Source organism: Aulonocara sp. 'chitande type north' Nkhata Bay, linkage group LG5 (assembly GCF_057382095.1).
Source record: "Aulonocara sp. 'chitande type north' Nkhata Bay isolate Kocher_YH1m ecotype deep benthic linkage group LG5, A_spYH_male_GT1.1, whole genome shotgun sequence".
Classification (NCBI taxonomy): domain Eukaryota; kingdom Metazoa; phylum Chordata; class Actinopteri; order Cichliformes; family Cichlidae; genus Aulonocara; species Aulonocara sp. 'chitande type north' Nkhata Bay.
In genome coordinates this window covers 30,811,156-30,831,539 of record NC_141348.1, presented here as the reverse complement: position 1 = coordinate 30,831,539, position 20,384 = coordinate 30,811,156, and the positions used below count along the sequence as shown (strand labels likewise).

Here is a 20,384-nt window from a genome sequence, read left to right as displayed (position 1 = left end):
TGTCATGGTTCAAGTTAAGCTCAAATAACCCTTGCTGTATAAACCAGATCATTCAAAAACTTCACACAGGTTTGAATGTCTTGAACATGTTTTAAACATGTCATACATACCGGTACCTGCACAGAATGAAATAGGTCATAGTTAAGTACATTCACATAAAGAAAAATAATTACCTTTCCATCAAAACAGCTGCGGTTAATGACGCTTCTATCATGAGCTAATTGATAAAGATTTTTTCAATCTGTTCAGTCAGTGCAGTTCAAGTTCTACATTTTTGCCATCCTGTGTTCAACATCCAAAGTATTTCCAAAGAAGAGTTTAATCATTCTCTCTTCAACTATACATACTTGTATACAGAGCTTTGATCAATTAACCACCAGCCTAGCATGCATGTCTTTGGGCAATGGGAAGAAGCCATAGTACTTGTGGGGAGCCCACATAGCTACAGGGAAAACATGCCAACTCCAAAGAAATGCCTCACCTGGGGTTCAAACCAGGAGACGCGTTGGTGTGAGGTGACCGTGCTAACTACTGTACTACCATGATGCATATACAGTGCACTTATTGGTACTATTAACAGTTAAATATTTGTCAAGTGAATATTCATTTCTTTTGAAATATTAATTTATAAAATTTGATTTATATATTTTTGTTATTGTTGACAGCCCTAAATGTACAACTGTAGCAGAGGTTAAAAAAAAAAAAAAAAAAAAAAAAGGACAGCTTGAGCCAGATGTTAAAGTGTAACATTCTGTCATTTAGATATGGATCACTTTAAGGTAACGTTCCTCACAGCATCGTTCAGACGTTCCCATATTTACCATTTTTATTTATTTATTTTGTTTTCTTTTTACATTTCCATTTGGCAGTTTCAGGTCTCCAAAGTTTAAAGCAACAATGTAGATAGCTTTCATTTTGTTTTCCAAATAACCCAGTGCTTCCATCATTTCCTAGAAATTACAGTTATCAGAATCAGAATACTTTATTGATCCCTGGGGGAAATTATTTTTTGTTACAGTGCTCCATTTTAAACCAACATTAAGACATTAAGTTATGACACCCTCCCATTATTTTGCATCCATATAAGACAACAATCAAAGACCTTTAACCCTAACACATGGTGTGAACATTTATTTAATAAGACATGAATCACACATGGTGTGAAAAGGCTGTGAAAAGGTTGGGATTAGGCAATCAGCTCTCATGGATCATTTTAGTGTAAAGGTCAAATGCAATATATCAACAAGAATACCCACAGGGCTAGTGAAACAAAAGTGTGCAACCAGGTATTGAACAGTGTGGGCGGTTCTTGTGATTGTGTTCAGACATGTCTAACAGAGCTCCGTGTGGCGTGGAGATGACTTCAGAGAAAAATGTAACCTGACAAGATCAGTGTGGGAGTGAGTTTGTTTTTGATTCTCACATTTTGTTGTGTTCTGAATTTGACATAATGCAGATTTAAAGCTCTGAAGCAGTTTAGAAATTGCATTTATGAATTTGAAGTCTTTTTTAAATACACCAAAAGGTCAGACGTATTTGGTTACCAGTAAATCATGCTTGACCATGGGTATCATACAACGCTGTGTCTTTGTGAGGCCTGATATATGCCATTTGCGGTCCATTTCTAATATTTTTGCCAGGAGCATTTCTTTCTTAAATTAAATCCTGCTCAACTTGTGATGTTCTTTGCTGAATTTTCTGGCACAGAAAGCCAACACACAGACAGCATATTGCTGCCATCTGTGTGCCAGCAGATTTGTGTGAAGCCATTAGCTGGAATGTGTATTACATCAGCTGACATAATAACGTTAATACTGCCACTATTGTTTGAAAACACCACCCTAAATGTGGTTCTGTAACTTCCACTTTACAGAAGATCCTTAATGACCTCCAACACCGATTTCCACATCCTTTTGGCGAAACACCAGTAGTTAAACTTCACATGCCCATAGACGAAGCAGGAATCGTATATAGAGGTTGTTTATTTTAGGCTTCAATCACACAAGCTTAGTGCCCATCAGCAACCCCTGAAAACTATAGGTTGCTGAGGAAAAAATGTTTACTGCCTGACTAGTTAGCAAGTAGTTGCTAGACACTCCTTGCTGTTGCTAGGTGAAATCAGTCACAAACAGGGTTCTGCAATAAAAATAAATAAATAAAATTTTAAAAACTCCTTTGTCACTAGCAGATTGCTAAGGTTCCCTGTAGCCTACATGGAACACACTGACGTCTGCAAACACTCACCAACTGCTTGCTGAGTGATAATGAAACCATGAAAAACACAAACTGGAAACAAACTGGCATTGTGGCCGACTGTGGCAATCTATTAGAGATCTAAACAATCACGAGGAGGAGGAGGGGTACAGTACTTTATACCTATTTGCAACTTATGTCACTTTTAGCAATTACTCGCCAACTGGCTGGGGAATACCAATTTTTCCTTAGTAACCTGTGATCACCAAGGGATCACTGACCAGTCTCTGGGACTGACTTTCTTTAAACTATCAGAAGCCATAAATAATAACTGAAAAGAATATTTGATCAACTGCCCAGCCATACTTAAAGGACACACTCCAAAATTTTGACAGGAAACCACATCAGACAAATTAATACTCAAAGCATTGGCATCAAACTGTTTTGATCTTATTTTTGTCTAATTTAGGATTATTATTTAGGATTTTTTACCACAGACATAGACACAGAGTTCTAAAAATATTGAAATATAATTCACCAAAACAAGATATATGTAAGTAAATAAGAATTACATGACTACAATCAGTCTTAAGTGGAAAAAAAAGGAAAAACAAAACTCCAGTCACTGATAATTTCCCTCCATTTTCCAATGACGACGCCAGAGAAACAGTGCAAGGGCTGTTTGTCCTTCTCCTAAACCCAGATTTTCCAGCTTCACTCTCCTCCTCACTGCTCATAATGTGGCCCTTTCAGAAAAGCCTGTAAGTGTGTATGTGTGAATTAATTCCTGTCATTTTTTTTTATGCTCCTGAGTTGTTCCACCAAGACTAGCCGCCAGTGTTTTCTTTTCCTCCAAACCTACTGTGATTGTGGCCATCAGGAGAAGAAAAAAACCCTATGTATCATGAGTTTACATAGTTGATCAGTTTAGACTCAAAGGCCTTTCAATTTCTGCATGCACTGTGGCTCATTTAACCTTTCCCCTTCTATTGATCCACTTGTTATTGATTAACTGACCAGCTGACCAGTCAATATAGAGAAAACTGCATGTTTACCTCTGCAATACTTGAGCAAGCAAACATGCAGAGAAAGCTGACCTTAGGAAACCTCTGGTGGAATTAGTCAGGACTCAGTAGGTCGTCTTGTGATCTCTGTGTGTGTGTAACTGTGTGTGTGCTTTGAAAGCCCCATGATGCTAAAGACGTCAACAGTTCCTTGGTTACTGAGGAAACCAGTCATGTGGAATCAAGAGAGGAGGGGAACCTGCTTTGAAAATCAGCTGATTGTGATGAGATTTATTGAACTCTAGTGCTGTTCTTATTGTCACACTTTAAAATTAACATTAATAAATACTGGCATTCATTTACTCATAGAAATTAGAAGAGGAAGACACTCAAAGACTTTAAATCAATGCAGGAATTAGTTAGTTCTCAGTTAAAGCCATGAGAAAGAGGAGAGCCTTTATCATTGTTTACTGAAATATAACAGAATTAAATCACATGTGATTTAATTGGATAACCCATCCTATCCCCCACTAGTACTGCCACAAACGATTATTTTGATAGTCGACTAGTCAGATCATCATCCATTGGACGTAAAACGTACAGCTTATTGCACTAGCATGCATCTGCTCTTATATAACTATCATTAGCTTACAGCTTTAAGTGTTTAAGGTATGTGCTAACTAAAAATAAAGACAAGATGATAGTTTATTAAATTTTAATGAAATTTGCAGATTGTTTCGGTGGTGTTTAATAAACTCCTTGCTATCTAAAATATAACAGGACACCGGAGTATATTCTCGAGCACCTTTAATCTCTTTTCAACTTTAATCTCAGCCAAACAGATTTACTCAGGAACAAATAAAATACTAAAAAAGCCAAACAATAACATTTTTAAGTTATCTAAGTGACTCATATATCATGTTTAACCTGAGTAGCGAAAGACGGCGGTGGGTTTGAAGACGATTTGCCGGGAGTCCGGTGTTCTCACGGGCTCTAGTGAGCCTTGCCCCGGGCTCGCTATCGAGCTAGTGGGTAACAGACGTCTCCGAAAACGTCGGAGCTCTTTTGAAAATATGTGGTGTCTTGATAAACTGAGCAGATATTTGAGGTTTACACAGCTACATTCTTGCCTAAACATTTATTTTGTGACCCAGAAAGAATAATGAGAGTAATATTAAAACTAACTAGCTGCCGCCATTGTTGTAAACTGCGCTGGGCTGCGCTATGAATTCTGGGACACAGCTTCTTCTTCTTCGGGGTTTAACGGCAGCTGGCATCCTTGTACATGCAGTGCTGCCATCTTCTGTTTCAGTCCGTTATTACACTCTTAAATCCTACTACTTATTCCTGCGTCTTTTGGGATCTTGCAAAGCTTCAAACGACGCGTCGACTATTAAATCAGTCGTCGACGATTTTGATAGTCGACGTAATCGTGACTAGTCGACTAATCGTGGCAGCCCTATCCCCCACACACACGCATCGGAAAAAGAGGTGACATTAGCCAGTCAGCAGCCTTAGACAGTATCACCTCTTCCATTTAGGGATACTCTAACCGATCAGGTGTTGATTGCTTTAAAGCAGGGGTGCTCAATACGTCGATCGCGATCGACCAGTCGATCGCAAAGGTAGTATTGGTAGATCGCATGGCATTAAAAAAATAGATGCCAGCCTATCATCCATCCCGTCACTTGATTGATACAGGGAAGCCAGTCAGATGACAGCAGATTTTTTCTGACGCTTAGGTCGCTGCGCATGCGCAAACAGCGGCGCGAAGTGTAGTAAAACTGACAAGCTAGTCAGCGAGTTAACTCCAATTTTTAGCTCTCGGTTTTTTCTCTTAAACCTGGCCGTCAGCAGCTACTGTCCGGACTATGCATCCCTGGCTGATTCAATTCAGTGCAAGTCATCAGAGTAAACTCAGGTAATGACAAAAAATTTACATAGTTAATTGTGTTGTGAAATATTGGATATTGCGGTTATGCATGTATATACATTGTAGATATAAAGAATCCTCAATATATTTATAAATAAGTTTATGTTTTGGATTTTTGTAGTGGGTAGATCATTTTGACTTGGTCATTTTATAAGTAGCTCACATGCGGAAAAAGTGTGAGCACCCCTGCTTTAAAGCAATGGCTCAATGCAATGAGTTCATAAGTGGCTTTAAAAGCTCCGACTTATTTTCTAAACCAGCTTCTTGTTGAGAATTATGGGGCCTTACATTAACACATTAACCCTGTGACAGACTGGCAACCTGTCCAGGACGTTCCCAAACGTTCACCCTGTGACACCTGGAATAGGCTCCAGCCCCCACAACTCTGAACTGGAGCGTATGAAAATGAATGCATGAATAGATATTAACACACCACCTTAAGGTCTGAAGTAGCTGCAGCTCAGTAAGAAAAGATGCCTCATAGTTCTGTGGATTTAGCAATAATCTGCCAGTTTCAATTGTAATCATGCCAAAGTGCTCAGTTTGGTAAGCAACAACAAAAGCAGATAAAGGAGGATGAAATGTCTCACAGGACAAAGATTTTCTGGCTTTGCTGATTTGTGAGGTCACCTATTAGAATATTTTTTAAAAACTGGATGTTTACTAAAGTGTGCCAATGCCTGTAACAGGAACCTATGACAAAAAAATCAACACATGAGAATCAGCTGCCATCAATCAAACGGCATCCTATGGCATAAATGTGACTTTATGATGTTTGGAGGGAGAGACAGTTTCATATTTTTTTGATAGTTGCATATGTGGGAAGCAGACTTTAAATAAAGCTATACTGTCCAGTCAAAAAATAAAATCTTCAATTACAACAGTTTACCTGTGTGGTTTTATTTCGCATGCCTTTTCTGGCTGTATTCAACAACTGATGTTACAGGTATTGACACAACAAGTACAAGTACCTCGGGCTGTGGGTGGACAATAAACTGGACTGGTCATGCAACACAGAGCACCTGTATAAAAAAGCCCAAAGCCGACTGTACTTCCTCAGGAGGCTGAGGTCTTTTAACATCTGCAGGAAGCTCCTGAGGATGTTTTACCAGTCAGTGGTTGCTGGAGTACTTTTCTATGCTGTGGTGTGCTGGGGGAGCAGCACAGCAAAGAGGGACTCATCCAGGCTGGAGAAACTGATCAGGAGGGCTAGCTCTGTGGTCGGCATGAAGCTGGACACTCTGGTGACAGTGGCAGAGAAAAGGACATTAAAGAAACTGATGGACATTATGGACAATGCTGGGCATCCTCTGCACACGGCCATAAACAACCAGAAGAGTCTGTTCAGTGACAGGTTGCTTCTCCCCAAGACAAGAACTAACAGACTTAAAAACTCCTTTGTCCCACACGCCATCAGACTGTTTAACTCCTCTCTGGAGGGGAGAGGGAGGGGAAACAGGAGGACAAAGGAGGGGGGAACAACTAAGCTGTAGTGCCTCTGCACCTCACTGTACAATACCTTGTGCAATACTTTTTGTAAATAGTCAACAGTGCAATAGACTCAATACTTGAAATGTGCAATTCACTTGTATTTTTATTTTTTATTCCTATTTATCCCCTTTGTATATTTTATTTATATTTGTCTCTGTATTTATATATATGTGTGTGTGTGTGTGTGTGTGTGTGTGTGTGTGTGTGTGTGTGTGTGTGTGTGTGTGTGTGTGTGTGTGTATGTATGTATGTATGTATATATATATATATATATATATATATATATATATATAACAGTTCTGTAACTGTAACTTTGGTCGTTGCTGTGCTTTTTTGGAAGTCGAATTTCCCAGAGGAACCCACCCGAGGGATTAATAAAGTTCTATCTTATCTTATCTCTCTTATCTTACAACACAAGGATGCTGTCAGCGTCTATGAAGCATGAAAGTGGATAACGAACAATTAAAGTCAGCTGTCACTGAAAGTTGTCCTGACACGTTTCCACATTGAGAAACAGCAACATGGGGTGTTCAGCAATGCTGAACAATGCCACCTTTGACCAAGACACCAACTGATACCTGTCACTCATGTCTGTCTGTCTGTCTGTCCTGGTAGAAAAAAAAAATTCAAATGCACAACTTCTCCGTTTCCCATACCACAAAACTATGACATCATGAGTATTACCATGAAAAGCAAACAAAGTGCCTACACATAGACCCGCCAAACCAGTTCTGACATACATGTAGTCCCCTGCAGGCAATTCAAGGGGCTGAAAAGGAGAAAACAATTACGGAATTTACAAGATGCCAGGACTTGCCAGTGTTAAAAGTGAACATGTGTAGGAGTGTGTGTTAAATGCATTGGCCCTGCTTAAAGTCAGCTGTTCCTTTTTCTTTTGTCTGCCTTTTCTCTCACACACTGGACAGCTGAGTTGAGACTGCAGAGAATGAGGGGGATGAGGCAGCTGTCAAAACACTATGCAGATGCGCGCGCATGCACAACAGAGGAATGCGTCTCATCAACGCGCAGTGTGTGAAGGCTATATCAGCTTCACATTGAACTAAGTGCCAACAGATGGTAACCTTCCTACATCCACCGCTGTGCCAAACAAGAACCAAGGTTTGATTACGGCACAAAATATAATTAATTTTTATAATTTGGATAGTAATTATAATTTCATTTATTTAGCATGACTACTCATTAAATTAACACTTTCCTTTGGGAGGTGTGACCATGCACAAAAGCATGAAAGGGTGCGTGGTCAATATAGTTAAAACAGGGGGTCTGACTTGGATGTTTAGTATGTCCATTTTCTTGATGAACAAAGTGCAAGTGAATTAAATACCATTTGTTTTAATTACACTTATGATGACATTCCTAAAGCCCTTGAGGTGAGCTCCGAATTATTTTATATTTAGGAATTATAAGACATTTTAGAAGAAATTTAAATATAAATATAGCCCATTTTAATTGAAAAACAAACATAAAATAGCAAAAAAAAAAACAGGTGGATGATTTGATGAGGGATACACAGGAGTCTGGCACAAAGTATTGGATGTAAAGTCCATCTTAAAAGGGCAACAGCTGGTCCCTGCCTTCCCTCCTGACAACATATAGATTGGGAAACAACAGGAAAAGACATTCTTTGGAGATCTCCACAGCAGCCAAACAGAGGCTGATTGACTGCAAACAAGGCAACCTAGGGCTGTGCGATATGACCAAAATCTCATATCCCAATATAAGACATTTTTCATCCCGATAACGATATATTTCATACAATAGTGCATTTTCTGTAAATTCTGTGAAACTCGGGCAACTCGACTTGCGTGAAGTGTTTTCATCTGGGCGTCGTTTATCTGGAGTCGAGTGTTTTGACCGATGCATGAAAGTATATATTTAGAAGTTGCAATAGCTGTCATTTTCTTTGTGAGTATTTATTACATGGCGTGCTGCGGGGGAAAAGCCTGTTCTAACATTTGAGTCTAAGGTTTATTTTGAGCACCTGACCACTCTTATTTGCTTCTCATCCATAAACTCTCTTTATACACTTTCACGCGATTCTCACGTGGGTGGTAGAAGAGGTTTGTCATGTTTGAGTCTGTGGTGTTGACCGGTTTGCGGCATAATTTGCATAGTAGTTTTCTGGTCCATGTCAGACTTTTCATAACCAAACCATGTCAATGCTACAGAGGTAGCCCCTTGCTTAGGAATAAGGTCCTCGATTTCTTTTGACTGGTCCTTCTGTTTGGAGCTACCTGGTTCTGCCTCATCTTCACTGGCCATGCTGTTATTCTCTGTATGGTGACCAAACAATGAAAGAAAATATTGCCGTAAACAGTGTATTTTGCGACGCCACTAAACAAACGATAGCACGTAACATGAAACGATAGATGTTTTAATTTTGGCATCTAGTATATTTCGTTATATCACACAGCCCTAAGGCAACCCAACCCTCAGTCATGTGGCACCAAATGCAGACTGGGTGATAGACCCTTACAGATCCAGAGACAACTATTATAGCTATAAACAGTAAAAACATTTCTACAGATTCACATTTTAAAACTTTTTACAAAATCTATTTCTTCTAGATAGATTTTGCTGAGTAATGTCCTTCTTCTAGGGCTGCATTAAACAGCACGTGATTTCGGGTGCCGGCTAAGTTGGTGAGCAGGTGACCATCTGCTTCTTACATCATACATCATTAGCAGTTTCCGAGTCCAGACACCTCTTCAGTTTCCAGACTCAAACAAACACTGCGGCATCACTAACAGTTAGAAACTCTAAATTCTTTAGTCTGAAATAATAAACAAAACACAAGCTTTGTAGTGAAAATGAATATAAAATATATAAATATATAAAATAACTATGAATACCCTCCGATTATGTCATTCATATAATTGTTGCAAGTTCAGAAATACCAAGATACAGATTATACAAGGCAGAACAGACTTCTGATGTTGTACCAAACAGGTTCTGATTAACAATTCTCTCAACCTGAACTGAAACATTTTGTGCCTTCTTAAACAAACTTGAATGAGTTGGCAGGCTGTATGAAGTCTTCTTGTAAACTAAAATTATGCTTCAACATTGCTCACTGGGGGATCAATGAATTGCACTATTTTCTAGGCCATAAGCCACCTGCAAAGGTCTTACAAAAAGAAAAAAAATGAAAACCTACAGCATCCATGTTTACTAGCTTGCAATCAAGCCCCGACTTCTTGGCACACTGCAGTTTCTCTTGGCATGTTAGGGTCTACCACTGAATGACTGTAGTGTGACACTACTGGAAAAACTGAATATGCAAGTCAAGAGGAATGTATCTAAAACCTTCCACATTTTCACCACTCTACTAATCTGTATGCAAGTTTATCTTCTGTAATTCATGATGCTGTAATTTCTGTTTAAGTGACCGTTCTCCAACATCTACAAGTCAGACATGATAGTAACGCTGGTATTGGTACTGGATCCATACCATCATGACAGGATCGATACTTTACTTTTTTCCTCTAAGTACAGCATGTAGCCCACTGAATTGTGTTAAATAAATTATTTTTTAGGAAATGAAAAAATATACCTTAAACATGCACCAAAAAAAGATCTGAACGTTTTGAGTTGACTGTATATTTTATTTAAATCCATTAGCACATTTAAGGAACAGAAGATGACCCAAAGTGCTTTATAAACAGGCACATTTACATTCCAGGTCTCAAAGAACCCCAACTTCAAAATACAGAAGCTGAAAGTTGTGTTTTGTTGTGTTAACTTATTAATGCGGAAATTGTAAATCGTAGTGATTTAGTGGTCGATTATGATTCACCCTATAAATCATTACACACTGCCCTCCCCTACATATGCTGCCTTTATAAGTTAAAAGTATTGGTATTGGCAATACTGGCTCTGTATTTTTTTTGGGTATTGGATCGATACCAAAATCTGCAGTATTGCACACCAATACTAAACACAGCAACATAACCCTCCCACCAACAAGCATGTGGGAGGTGGAACACTAGTTACAACACTATTGGTAAGCATATTTGAATAATGTTTATATGGAATTAATTTGTACAAGTAATTCCTTCTAGTAGCCTATCACACTTTATTTTATTTTTTTTAATTTAGACTGACAAAAGGTCCTGTAATCTGCTGCCAATTTAGAGAAAACACAAAAGTTTATTTATTCTGACTCATTCTTTTTTGAACAGATTTTGGAATTTCCAACAGACAAACGTCATTGATTGGTTATGGTGGCAATGACAGTTCTTACAAAGAAAATCAGTTTAAATAAACTAAAAATAAATAAATAAATAATAGGACTTTCGTATAGCGAAGATCAGAACTAGCCAAGAAAATTGTGTGATGTTTTAAAAAGTTATTCAATTTCCCATTCTCTGAACCAAAGAAAAGCAAAAAACAACATTTGGGAAATTCCAACCATTAATCCAATCTTAATGGATTCAGAGTTGCTGAGGTCTGGAGCCTATGCCAGCTGGGTGAGTATATGAAAAACCGTAAACCTTATATGTTGGAGATTTTGATCGATTCAGAACGCAAAAATGTTCGTTCATTTTTTATTTTTTTTTTGCTACTTGGATTCAAGTAGCAGGAACTACAGTTTATCTGTGACCTATGAAGGAAACATGTGATGAGGCGGTTTACAAATTTTGTCTACAGATTGTATCCTAAAGGCTGTTAATCAATTCACTGTCAACCCTCTCACTTATACACACACACACACACATTTTCTTTAGCACTCCCTGATTCAATATTTCCAATAATAACCAGAACTACAAGAAATCATTTCAAAATCTTGGCTGAGACTAAACAGAGAATCCCACATTAAAATGTGTCATGGTCTTAACCATGACACAGAGCCTTTTACAGCCTTAGTTACAGACAAATTTGCATTTCTTCTATACATTTTCAACAAAACTATTAGACTTCTCAGATGACCTGAGATGTTACCTGAGGACATGCAAACCGAAAAGCACCCACAGGCTACAGTAGGATTTGAATTAGTGACTGCTTTTTGTTCAAGTTTTTGTTGAGTATGTCCAGCAGACTAATCACAGCCCTTAAAAATGTTTAATTAACTGTTCATTATTTATTAACATCAACAGCATAACCTGATATGTAAAAAGCTTTTTCTGGTGAACTAGAGCACTTTATGGCATTTGCCTGATAGAACGCAATCGAAGGTTCTTTAACACACAAAATTAGCCATGTTGTCACTTAGCCCGACTTATGGTGAGGAGGTATACCCTGGACAGGTTGCCACTCAATCACTGGGCCATCAAAGAAAGGCAGATAGAACGAGCAATGTACTGACAATTAGCTAGGGGCTTGTCCTGCCACATACCATCCTTTAGTAGCACAATGGTTAATGGTTTTTACTTGATATTCTATCCCACCCACATACTGTCCACGGAGAGTTAACAGCGCTAATTAGCTCCCTCATGATGTTACTATTTATAATAAAAAGAGAAACAGTGAAAGATCACATTGTGAGGAGAAAGAAAGAGAGAAAACATTTATCTTGATTTGCTGTGAGTCACATAAAAACACAGAGCAAGATGATAACAACTGGGCCACAGACAGTAACGTGTCAACTGTGTGTGTGTGTGTGTGTGTGTGTGTGTGTGTGTGTGTGTGTGTGTGTGTGTGTGTGTGTGTGTGTGCGCGCGCGCGCGTGGTTACCTCTGGTTCCGGTCGCCATGTCTGCCACCTTCTGAAAAGCATCCAGGAAGGCTCCGGTCACCACGATGGTCGTTCTGAAACAAACAACACGTGTTACCTGTCGTGCTTAATGTACACATAATATCATTCCATCATGCTATCATTTGTTCAGGTTTAGAAAGCAAAAGACGCCACTGCATTAACTCCTCCAAGAAAAGCCCAACACACAGTGTCATGGCAACATGCGTAGGTAGACGATCAACTGGTTGAAAGCACAAGCATGACATTGTAAAGAACCAACAACTCTTTAGATGGATTAAGTTAAATACCACACAAAAACCTCCTTTTTAGATTTTTACTAGCTTTAGTAAATACGCTCTATCGCACTGATGAGGTGTCTTGCAGAGCTTATTTGTGCTTCGGGTCTCAATCAAGTTTCAAAGAGACACAGGCTCACAATTTAATGGGCATTGCGTCCACACTTCCGTTGGATGGTAACGTTTAAAACGAAAAAAGTCTCTCACTCTCTGATGAACATTTGCATGAGGCTGGAACTGTGGTCACGCTCAGACTCACTGAGGACCACGAAGCCGCCAACGCAAACAAATTAGATGTGACGAGAAGGACAAAATCTTAAATGAGTTCACACTTGAGCAGTGTTTATCAGAAGTTCCCATTTCAGAGGGTGCACACTGGTATCAGGCATGGCTTATTTGATACAGAATCATAAACAAAGTGACTACAGCATACAGTATGTACCTTTGGGGTTTGGACAAACTGTTAAAATCTGCAACAGTGGGAATAAATAGGTCAGGTAATCAGACACATAAGTGCCACCATAAGAACTTTTTCTAAATCTGAAAGACACACACACACACACACACACACACACACACACACACACACACACAGACACAAAATCAGAAGATGCATCCCGAACAAGCCTCTGCACTACTCGAGGAAAAAAAAACCAACCCCCCCCCCCCCCTTTTATTATGAAAGTCAGTCTGGTGAAGATAAATGAGTCCAATCACCTGCAAAGGCCAGTGTTAGGAGTGCAACTGGAGACCTTGAGAGGCGCACATCAGCTACATCAATGGATCTTTTGTCTGTGTATGTGTGTCAATTACCAGTCAGGTCTATGCTTCTATAGCTGCGCAAGTGCATGTATGCACACACACGCACGCACAGTCATTATCTCTGAAAGCCAAACTAAGAAGATCATATGACACTCCTGTCTCTAGTTTGTGCATCTGACCTCAGTGGAAATTCTCTTTCATATTAAGACTAAAGAGTTCTCTCTCTCTCTCTCTCTCACACACACACACACACACACACACACACACACACACACACACACACACACACACACACACACACACACACACACTTAACAATGCAGTTCACAAACAGGATAGGCTGAAGACAACAATCCAATTTACAACAACTTTTTAGAAAATATGGAAGAATAAAAGTGTAAACATTAAAAAATAAATAGTCAAATGACTCAACAAATTAATGAACCAATTACAATAATAATAATAATAATAATGATGATAATAATAACAGCAACAACAACAACAATAGTAAATGCTATACAAGCACTGCTCAGTGGTTATTTGATAAGCTGGAAATATAAAGCTCACATCTAAGTCCTCATGTTTTTAAATCAGATATTGGGTTTGTATCTGTGACATTATGTTTTTTCCTATACAAACTGAGACAGACTAATTTTGTTATTTAAAGATTGCATTAAACACTCTGCAGGTTAGTGCAGGATACAGGTTAGTTTGCTGTACTGTGATGGATTTAAAGTAAACAACAGTGTATTGGACTGGTGCACAGTGGCTGTGGTTTCATGGTCAGAGTTAGGTTACATCAAGTGTAGCAGAGATTGGTTTAATTTTAGTTGATGATGCTTAGATCCACTTAATGAATTCCATCTTCATACCAACTTTATACCATCTTGAAAAAAGACAGCATGAACTGGAGTCGTGTTTTCTTAACTGTCTGTGCTCAAGTGCCTTTAAATATATTTTATTATACCACACTGTTTAAATCGTATTTACCAATTTGCTGTGCCCATATGATTTTGCATGTTGTCCTATCAATGCACCAGCAGTAGACTTATAAAGGTAGGAATAAATCTGGTGCATTAACCAGAGAACATGTTAATTGGTGCAAACTGTCCATAATTATATATAATAACTGAACAGAAGTAACTAACAATAATTTAATTTAATAACTTTCCAAAAACACCTAATAACAGTCCCAGCATTGACAATAATGTGTTGTAGCACATAGACACACAGTCAGACTACAAGAAACATATAATATAATTAAACACACTCTTGAAGCTCTGTATGTGCAAATATGTATTTGATCTTCTCCATCTAAATCCCTCACTGAATGAACACTCTGGTGGTGCTGCAGAAAAACACAGAGTCCCAAATACTTTAGCAAGACTGAAAACCCCACTGGAGCCTAAGAGAGGCTTCAGCTTGTCTTTTCAGCTTGTAACTGCTGCTTTAAAGTTAAACTACAGATCTACAGACCAGAGTCTGACTGTTTTGTTTGTTTGTTTTTTTTAGCTGAAATCTCTAATTAGCCCAACTGCAGAAACATATTTTTTGCTATTAAAAATGGTGCAGCAATGAGCCATCACTGATAAAAGATGTCAAGTGAAACGGACTTGTTATATTTATTATAACTGTAAACTCATTTGAATCTTTCATTTTTAAAGAAGTGTTATGTCATCATGTCTGTTATCAGCAAAATTTCTCTGCTAGTCAAGCTTAACAGTTCATGCATGAAAAGAGACAGGAAAAATGGAGTTAACTGTTTCATCACCCTCGATGATCAGCCTGAAAGTTAAACTTTATTTTGTCAATTCTGTACTACAAGGAAATACGTTTATGCGAATTCCAGTGAATATTTATATTTACACATATATCCTAAATGTGTGCCCAGTATGCAGAAGAGTCCAACTCTTCTGCATGCCTCAAGCTATTTGTTGTCAAAACTTCCTCCTTTTGACTACGATTACAGCATTTTACCAGCTCAACTGCATCAGACAATGTTCCATTTTGAGGCCTTTGGACCTCTTGCAAATCATGACATGCCTGTATTTTGTGTTTTCATAATTCAAGCTATGAAATACTACCTGGTGAAGTTTTAGTGTTAATGAGGCTAGAAGGTATCGAGAAAAAGTGAATTAATAAACAAACAAACAAACAAACAATCTTTATTGGTGGCTGTATGAATAAATATAACTGTGAAGTTAATGTGTGAAATAAAGCTTTGTGTGTGCAAATTATCCACAGCTGATCTTTTAAGTAGCATTAAACATTAGAGCAAAGTGGATGCCCTTTATTTATGCCTGTATCTGTAGCTTTGTGTGTGCATAGCTGGCTGACTGGCAGGGCTAATGGACTGTGACTGGCTACAACAAGCAGAGCGATGCTTATCAAAGTAAACTGGCCTACTGGGAAATTCAGCAATTATACTGTCATTAAACCAAGCCAGCTACTGGACAGAATTAGCCTGGGTCAGAACATGTGCAGCTTTCATGTAAAACGACAGAATACAACAATGACCAGTAGGGCTGTTTGATATAACGATATATATCGGATGACGATATAAAAACGTCTATAGTTTCATTTTACGCTATCGTTTGTTTCGTGGTGTCGCAAAATAAACTGTTTACGGCAATATTTTTTCACCCTTTTGATCATGGTTTTGATGGTCACTGTAGTGGCTATATTAATTTCTTAAAGTTCTCTCTTTCTCTTATATTTAATATAACCACACTACAGACGGACAAGCGCCTGTTTTTATGCGTTGTGGTTAGCAACAACAACGGTAACAGCATCGTGTGTCTGCTTGTTTATGTTCCACATAAACCTTTCACAATAAAGCTCAAGATCCTTTTGAGACTTTTCAAAATAAACTGAATCACATGAAAGAGCAGATTATTTACGGATGAGAAGTAAAAAAAAAAAAAAAAAAGAGCCGCCGGGTGCTAAAAATAAACCTTAGACTCAAACGTTAGAACAGGCTTTTCTCCGCAGCACGCCGTGTAATAAATACTCAAAGAAAACGGCGGCCGTTACAACTTATGTCTAAAAATGTATAGTTTCATGCATCGGTTAAAACATCGGTCTCCAACATTTTTTGCGCCACGGACCGGTTTATGGCCGACAATATTTTCACGGACTGGCCTTTAATGTGTGGAAATTACGGAGGCTATCACTTATCACCTGACCAAAGATATGGCTCCCATCAACACTGTGCAAAACGAGGGATTTAGGAAAATGATCAACACCCTAGACAAACGCTACACAGTGCTGTCCCGCAACTATTTTTCTATTGTTGCACTACCTGCTCTAAACACGCAGTGTCGAGCAACGGTGGAGACGGAATTTCAGTACAACATTTTGCGGCAACAACAAAACGTGAGACATTTGTTGTTTTTATGTTTATTTTATGTTCAGTCTCAACTGTTACGAAGTTGATGAGCAGTTAATAAGTGCAATAAATATTTATACTGGAAAAGAAAATCGTGAGAGAATCGTGATCTCAATTCTAAGCCAAAAAAATCGTGATTCTCATTTTATGCAAAATCGTGCAGCCCTACCTTACACTCTAAAAATCTCTTAGTCTCTTAATCTCTAAAAGCCCAAATCTCTTAGTGTTTCATCTGCGACCTAAAACTGATGTCACAACGACACAAGACAGGATGCGGTTGATTTGTCATCGTGGGCAAATATTTTCTATGGAAAAACGAACTGAAAAAACATGACTAAGTATTTGGCAACATGCCATCCAATTATAGTTCAGGGAAACTGACAATGTTCTGCTGAGTTGCAGGATGATCAACAAGATTTTCTGACTGATAAAAGATATCAAACAGTCACATTCCTATTTTAAATAGGGATGGTCATGACCTTCATATATTTAAACTATGAAGTTATTAAAAAAAAATTCTGGTTCATTTAGCAATTTTTTCCCTTTTAAGATAAATAATTTCCCTTACTAATAGGGGTGGGCAGTAGAAACTGTATACGGTAGAAACGATATGAATTTGGCCAACGGTAGAGATTTTGACTATACCGCTCTACCGCGAAAGTGCATGTTGATAGTGTCATCAAGCTGCGCCTGCTTTGGTCGAAAGCATCGCAGCAGCTGCAAGCAGTATCATCTGCAAATTATGCTGGGCGACAGTAATAGTGAAGAGAGGAAGCACGTTTTGGAATTTGAAGAAAGCCAAAAACTGCGCTTGAATGTTGAATTCTCTCGCAGCTGCTCTATTCCCATGTTGTTGCAGTATATTAATAACTAACCTCGTATTGTGGATGGATTATCTCAGTTGTTGTCCTGACTGAAGTTTGGTTCGTTTACAGCATCCTGCCATGCGATTGCATTTGACCCTCACATTAACTTTTATCGAGTGGAAAGAAGTTAGCGTTCATCCTCTAGCTTCACTGTTTATGTTATGCTAACATAGCTGTGTCACTAGCAATCACGTAGCACATCATTATATATTATATACTGAGGCTCCTGACTACGGAAGCCGTAATGCTCCGGCAATCCATCAAGTGGTGTGGCTTCGTAGTTCACCAAAGTGGTACTAAAACATTTTTGATAGATTTTTGAGGGCCGTGTCACACATAAAATCGGTTCAAGGTCAGTAAGCACAACCAGAATTCATACATAAGGCACACCGGATTATAAGGCGCACTTTCGATTTTCGAGAAAATTAAAGGATTTTAATTCCACCTTTATGGTGCAGAAAATACGGAAGAAAAAATATATTGCAAATGCTTCAAATTATACCGCGATATGGATTTTAGGCCATATCGCCCAGCCCTACTTACCAACACCAAAAACAGTTTGCAAGTCACTATTAACTCATTCACTGCCAGCCATTGGCAGTGAATGAGTTAAACCCATTGACTCATTCACTGCAACTGACGGCTAGAGACGTCAATGGCAGTGAATGAGTTAAACAACAAAAATATAACACTCGGTAGTGAGAGAATAAATAGAGGAGAAACATGCAAAACTGTTAAAACTAACATGTCACTGTGACACACTTATGACATGTTCAACAGCTTGTCTTTGATGATTTGATGAGTGGTTGAAAACAGTATCGTTGCGTGAAACGGCAATATCTGGTTTTATACAATAGGTTATGACCAAAAATTTGTGATACAGTTAGGAGACCTCATCTATGGGCTCAAAATGTGGTCATAAATATTTTGTACTTGTAAATCGGTTTTGTACTTGTAAAAAAGATTTGTATGTGTAAAAAAAATTTGTGTGTGCATAAAAAAGATTTGTATGTGTAAAAAAAATTTGTGTGTGCATAAAAAAGATTTGTATGTGTAAAAAAAATTTGTGCGTGCGTAAAAAAGATTTGTGTGTGGACTTAGCCCAAAAAAACCCCTGCAAGTTACAAGTACGAATTTTGACCCTATTTTTCTTCCTTTAAGCTGATTGGTCAATGTCATGTCAATCACAAATTAAACAATCCAATCAGAGAACAGATGGGTTTGGCTGTCGGAGGGGCACTTTTTTGAACTGCAGGTCCTTGAAGGGTAATCTCTATATAAATATCCGATAGCAGCTAGGTCCCCTTACTTTCAGCAGCTGTTGAAAGGATAAAGTTGTGGTATGTCAGTGGTTAGAAATACCATTATTACTTTAGGATTAGTTTAACACAACGTCAGGGCTGACCCGGGACCATTGCTGTGAGTCACAGTGCGCAGCATAAAAGTCCTTTCACATCGGACGCAGGATGTGCTGCTAATGCTAACTGCTAACTAAAAGCAAAGGATCCAGAATTTGTTGCTGGCTGCTGGGCTCTGTGGGTTTTTGCAGCAGCTCTACCTGTACTAGATGCACCTGCTCCTTGTCGTTTTTATCTCTGACTTCATGTGAACTACAAGAGTTTGTGGGGTTTTTTTGCTAGTTCTTCAAATGTTCAATAAAAACATCTATGCTAATTCATAACGAAGAAAGCTTTGTAATGAAGACTGTCATTTCCAAAACACTGCCCCCCCCCCCCCCCCCCCCCTGCGTCCGCAGCGCTGGTGAAAAGGCTGTGGAAGTCCCTGTATTAAACACGTAGTCCTGTGACACAAAAATCACCAAACTCGGACGACCACAGACTGTTTTACTTCGTGGTGATGAAGTAAAATGCTGGGTTGGCATGTAAAAGGGCATTTATTCCCTTCAAAGACCTGCAGTTCAAAAAAAGCGCCCCTCCGACAGCCAAACCCATCTGTTCTCTGATTGGATTGTTACATTTGTGATTGACATGACATTCACCAATCAGATGAAAGGAAGAAAAATAGGGTCAAAATTCGTAGTTGTAACTTGCAGGGGTTTTTTTGGCTAAGTCCACACACAAATCTATTTTACGCACACAAATTTTTTTTACAAGTACAAAACTGATTTACAAGTACAAAATATTTATGACCACATTTTGAGCCCATACTCATCTACAGGTTAATCTGCTCTACAGGTGAAAATGTTTCATGTTAATAATGAGCTGCTGATTTAAAAACACACACAAAAAAGGGGTTAAAATGTGCCTCTTACCTGAGCTGTGACTGCAGTTTATTTCCTTTGGATACAAAGTCCTCCCATGTAGGATAACTGGCCTGCGGGGGGGAAATGAGAAGACAAATGAGGGCATTAAACCTCTGTAACACAAGTCAGGATGCAACAAGATTCCTTAAGTCTAAAAGAGATGTTAACAATATTTCTTTCACAGCCATAATCCTGAAGGAGTTGTAGCCTTAACGAAGGGAGAAAGGGGCATTATTTAGGTATTAGTATTAAACTTGCCAGACATTTGTCTGCACAGGACTGGAATGTGTAGAAAACAAATCACACAAAACTGAACAGAGACGCGTAAAGCTGAAACATTTGACCTATTTGAATCCAACAGGAGCATTCAACATCAACACTCTGTGAAACAAAAACTGAAAAATTACAGTCCTAAGGGGAGTTCATATTCCAACAAACTATGTTAAGAGAAAGAAAGGTGCTACAGAAAATATGTTGTCAGTGCTTTAGCAGAG

At 38.5% G+C, this 20,384-nt stretch overlaps 1 protein-coding gene across 3 annotated transcripts in view; it reads right to left on the bottom strand.

The window, feature by feature from the left end:
- Positions 1–20,384, bottom strand: part of mtss1 (MTSS I-BAR domain containing 1) — an 80,165-nt gene that overhangs the window by 35,984 nt on the left and 23,797 nt on the right. For all 3 annotated transcript variants that reach the window (XM_086293006.1, XM_086293007.1, XM_086293008.1), the window contains exons 2-3: positions 19,900–19,961; positions 12,316–12,389 (exon numbers count right to left, since the gene is read on the bottom strand). In XM_086293006.1, the coding sequence (XP_086149132.1) occupies positions 12,316–12,389; positions 19,900–19,961 (136 nt within the window). The remainder of the gene's footprint in view (positions 1–12,315; positions 12,390–19,899; positions 19,962–20,384) is intronic.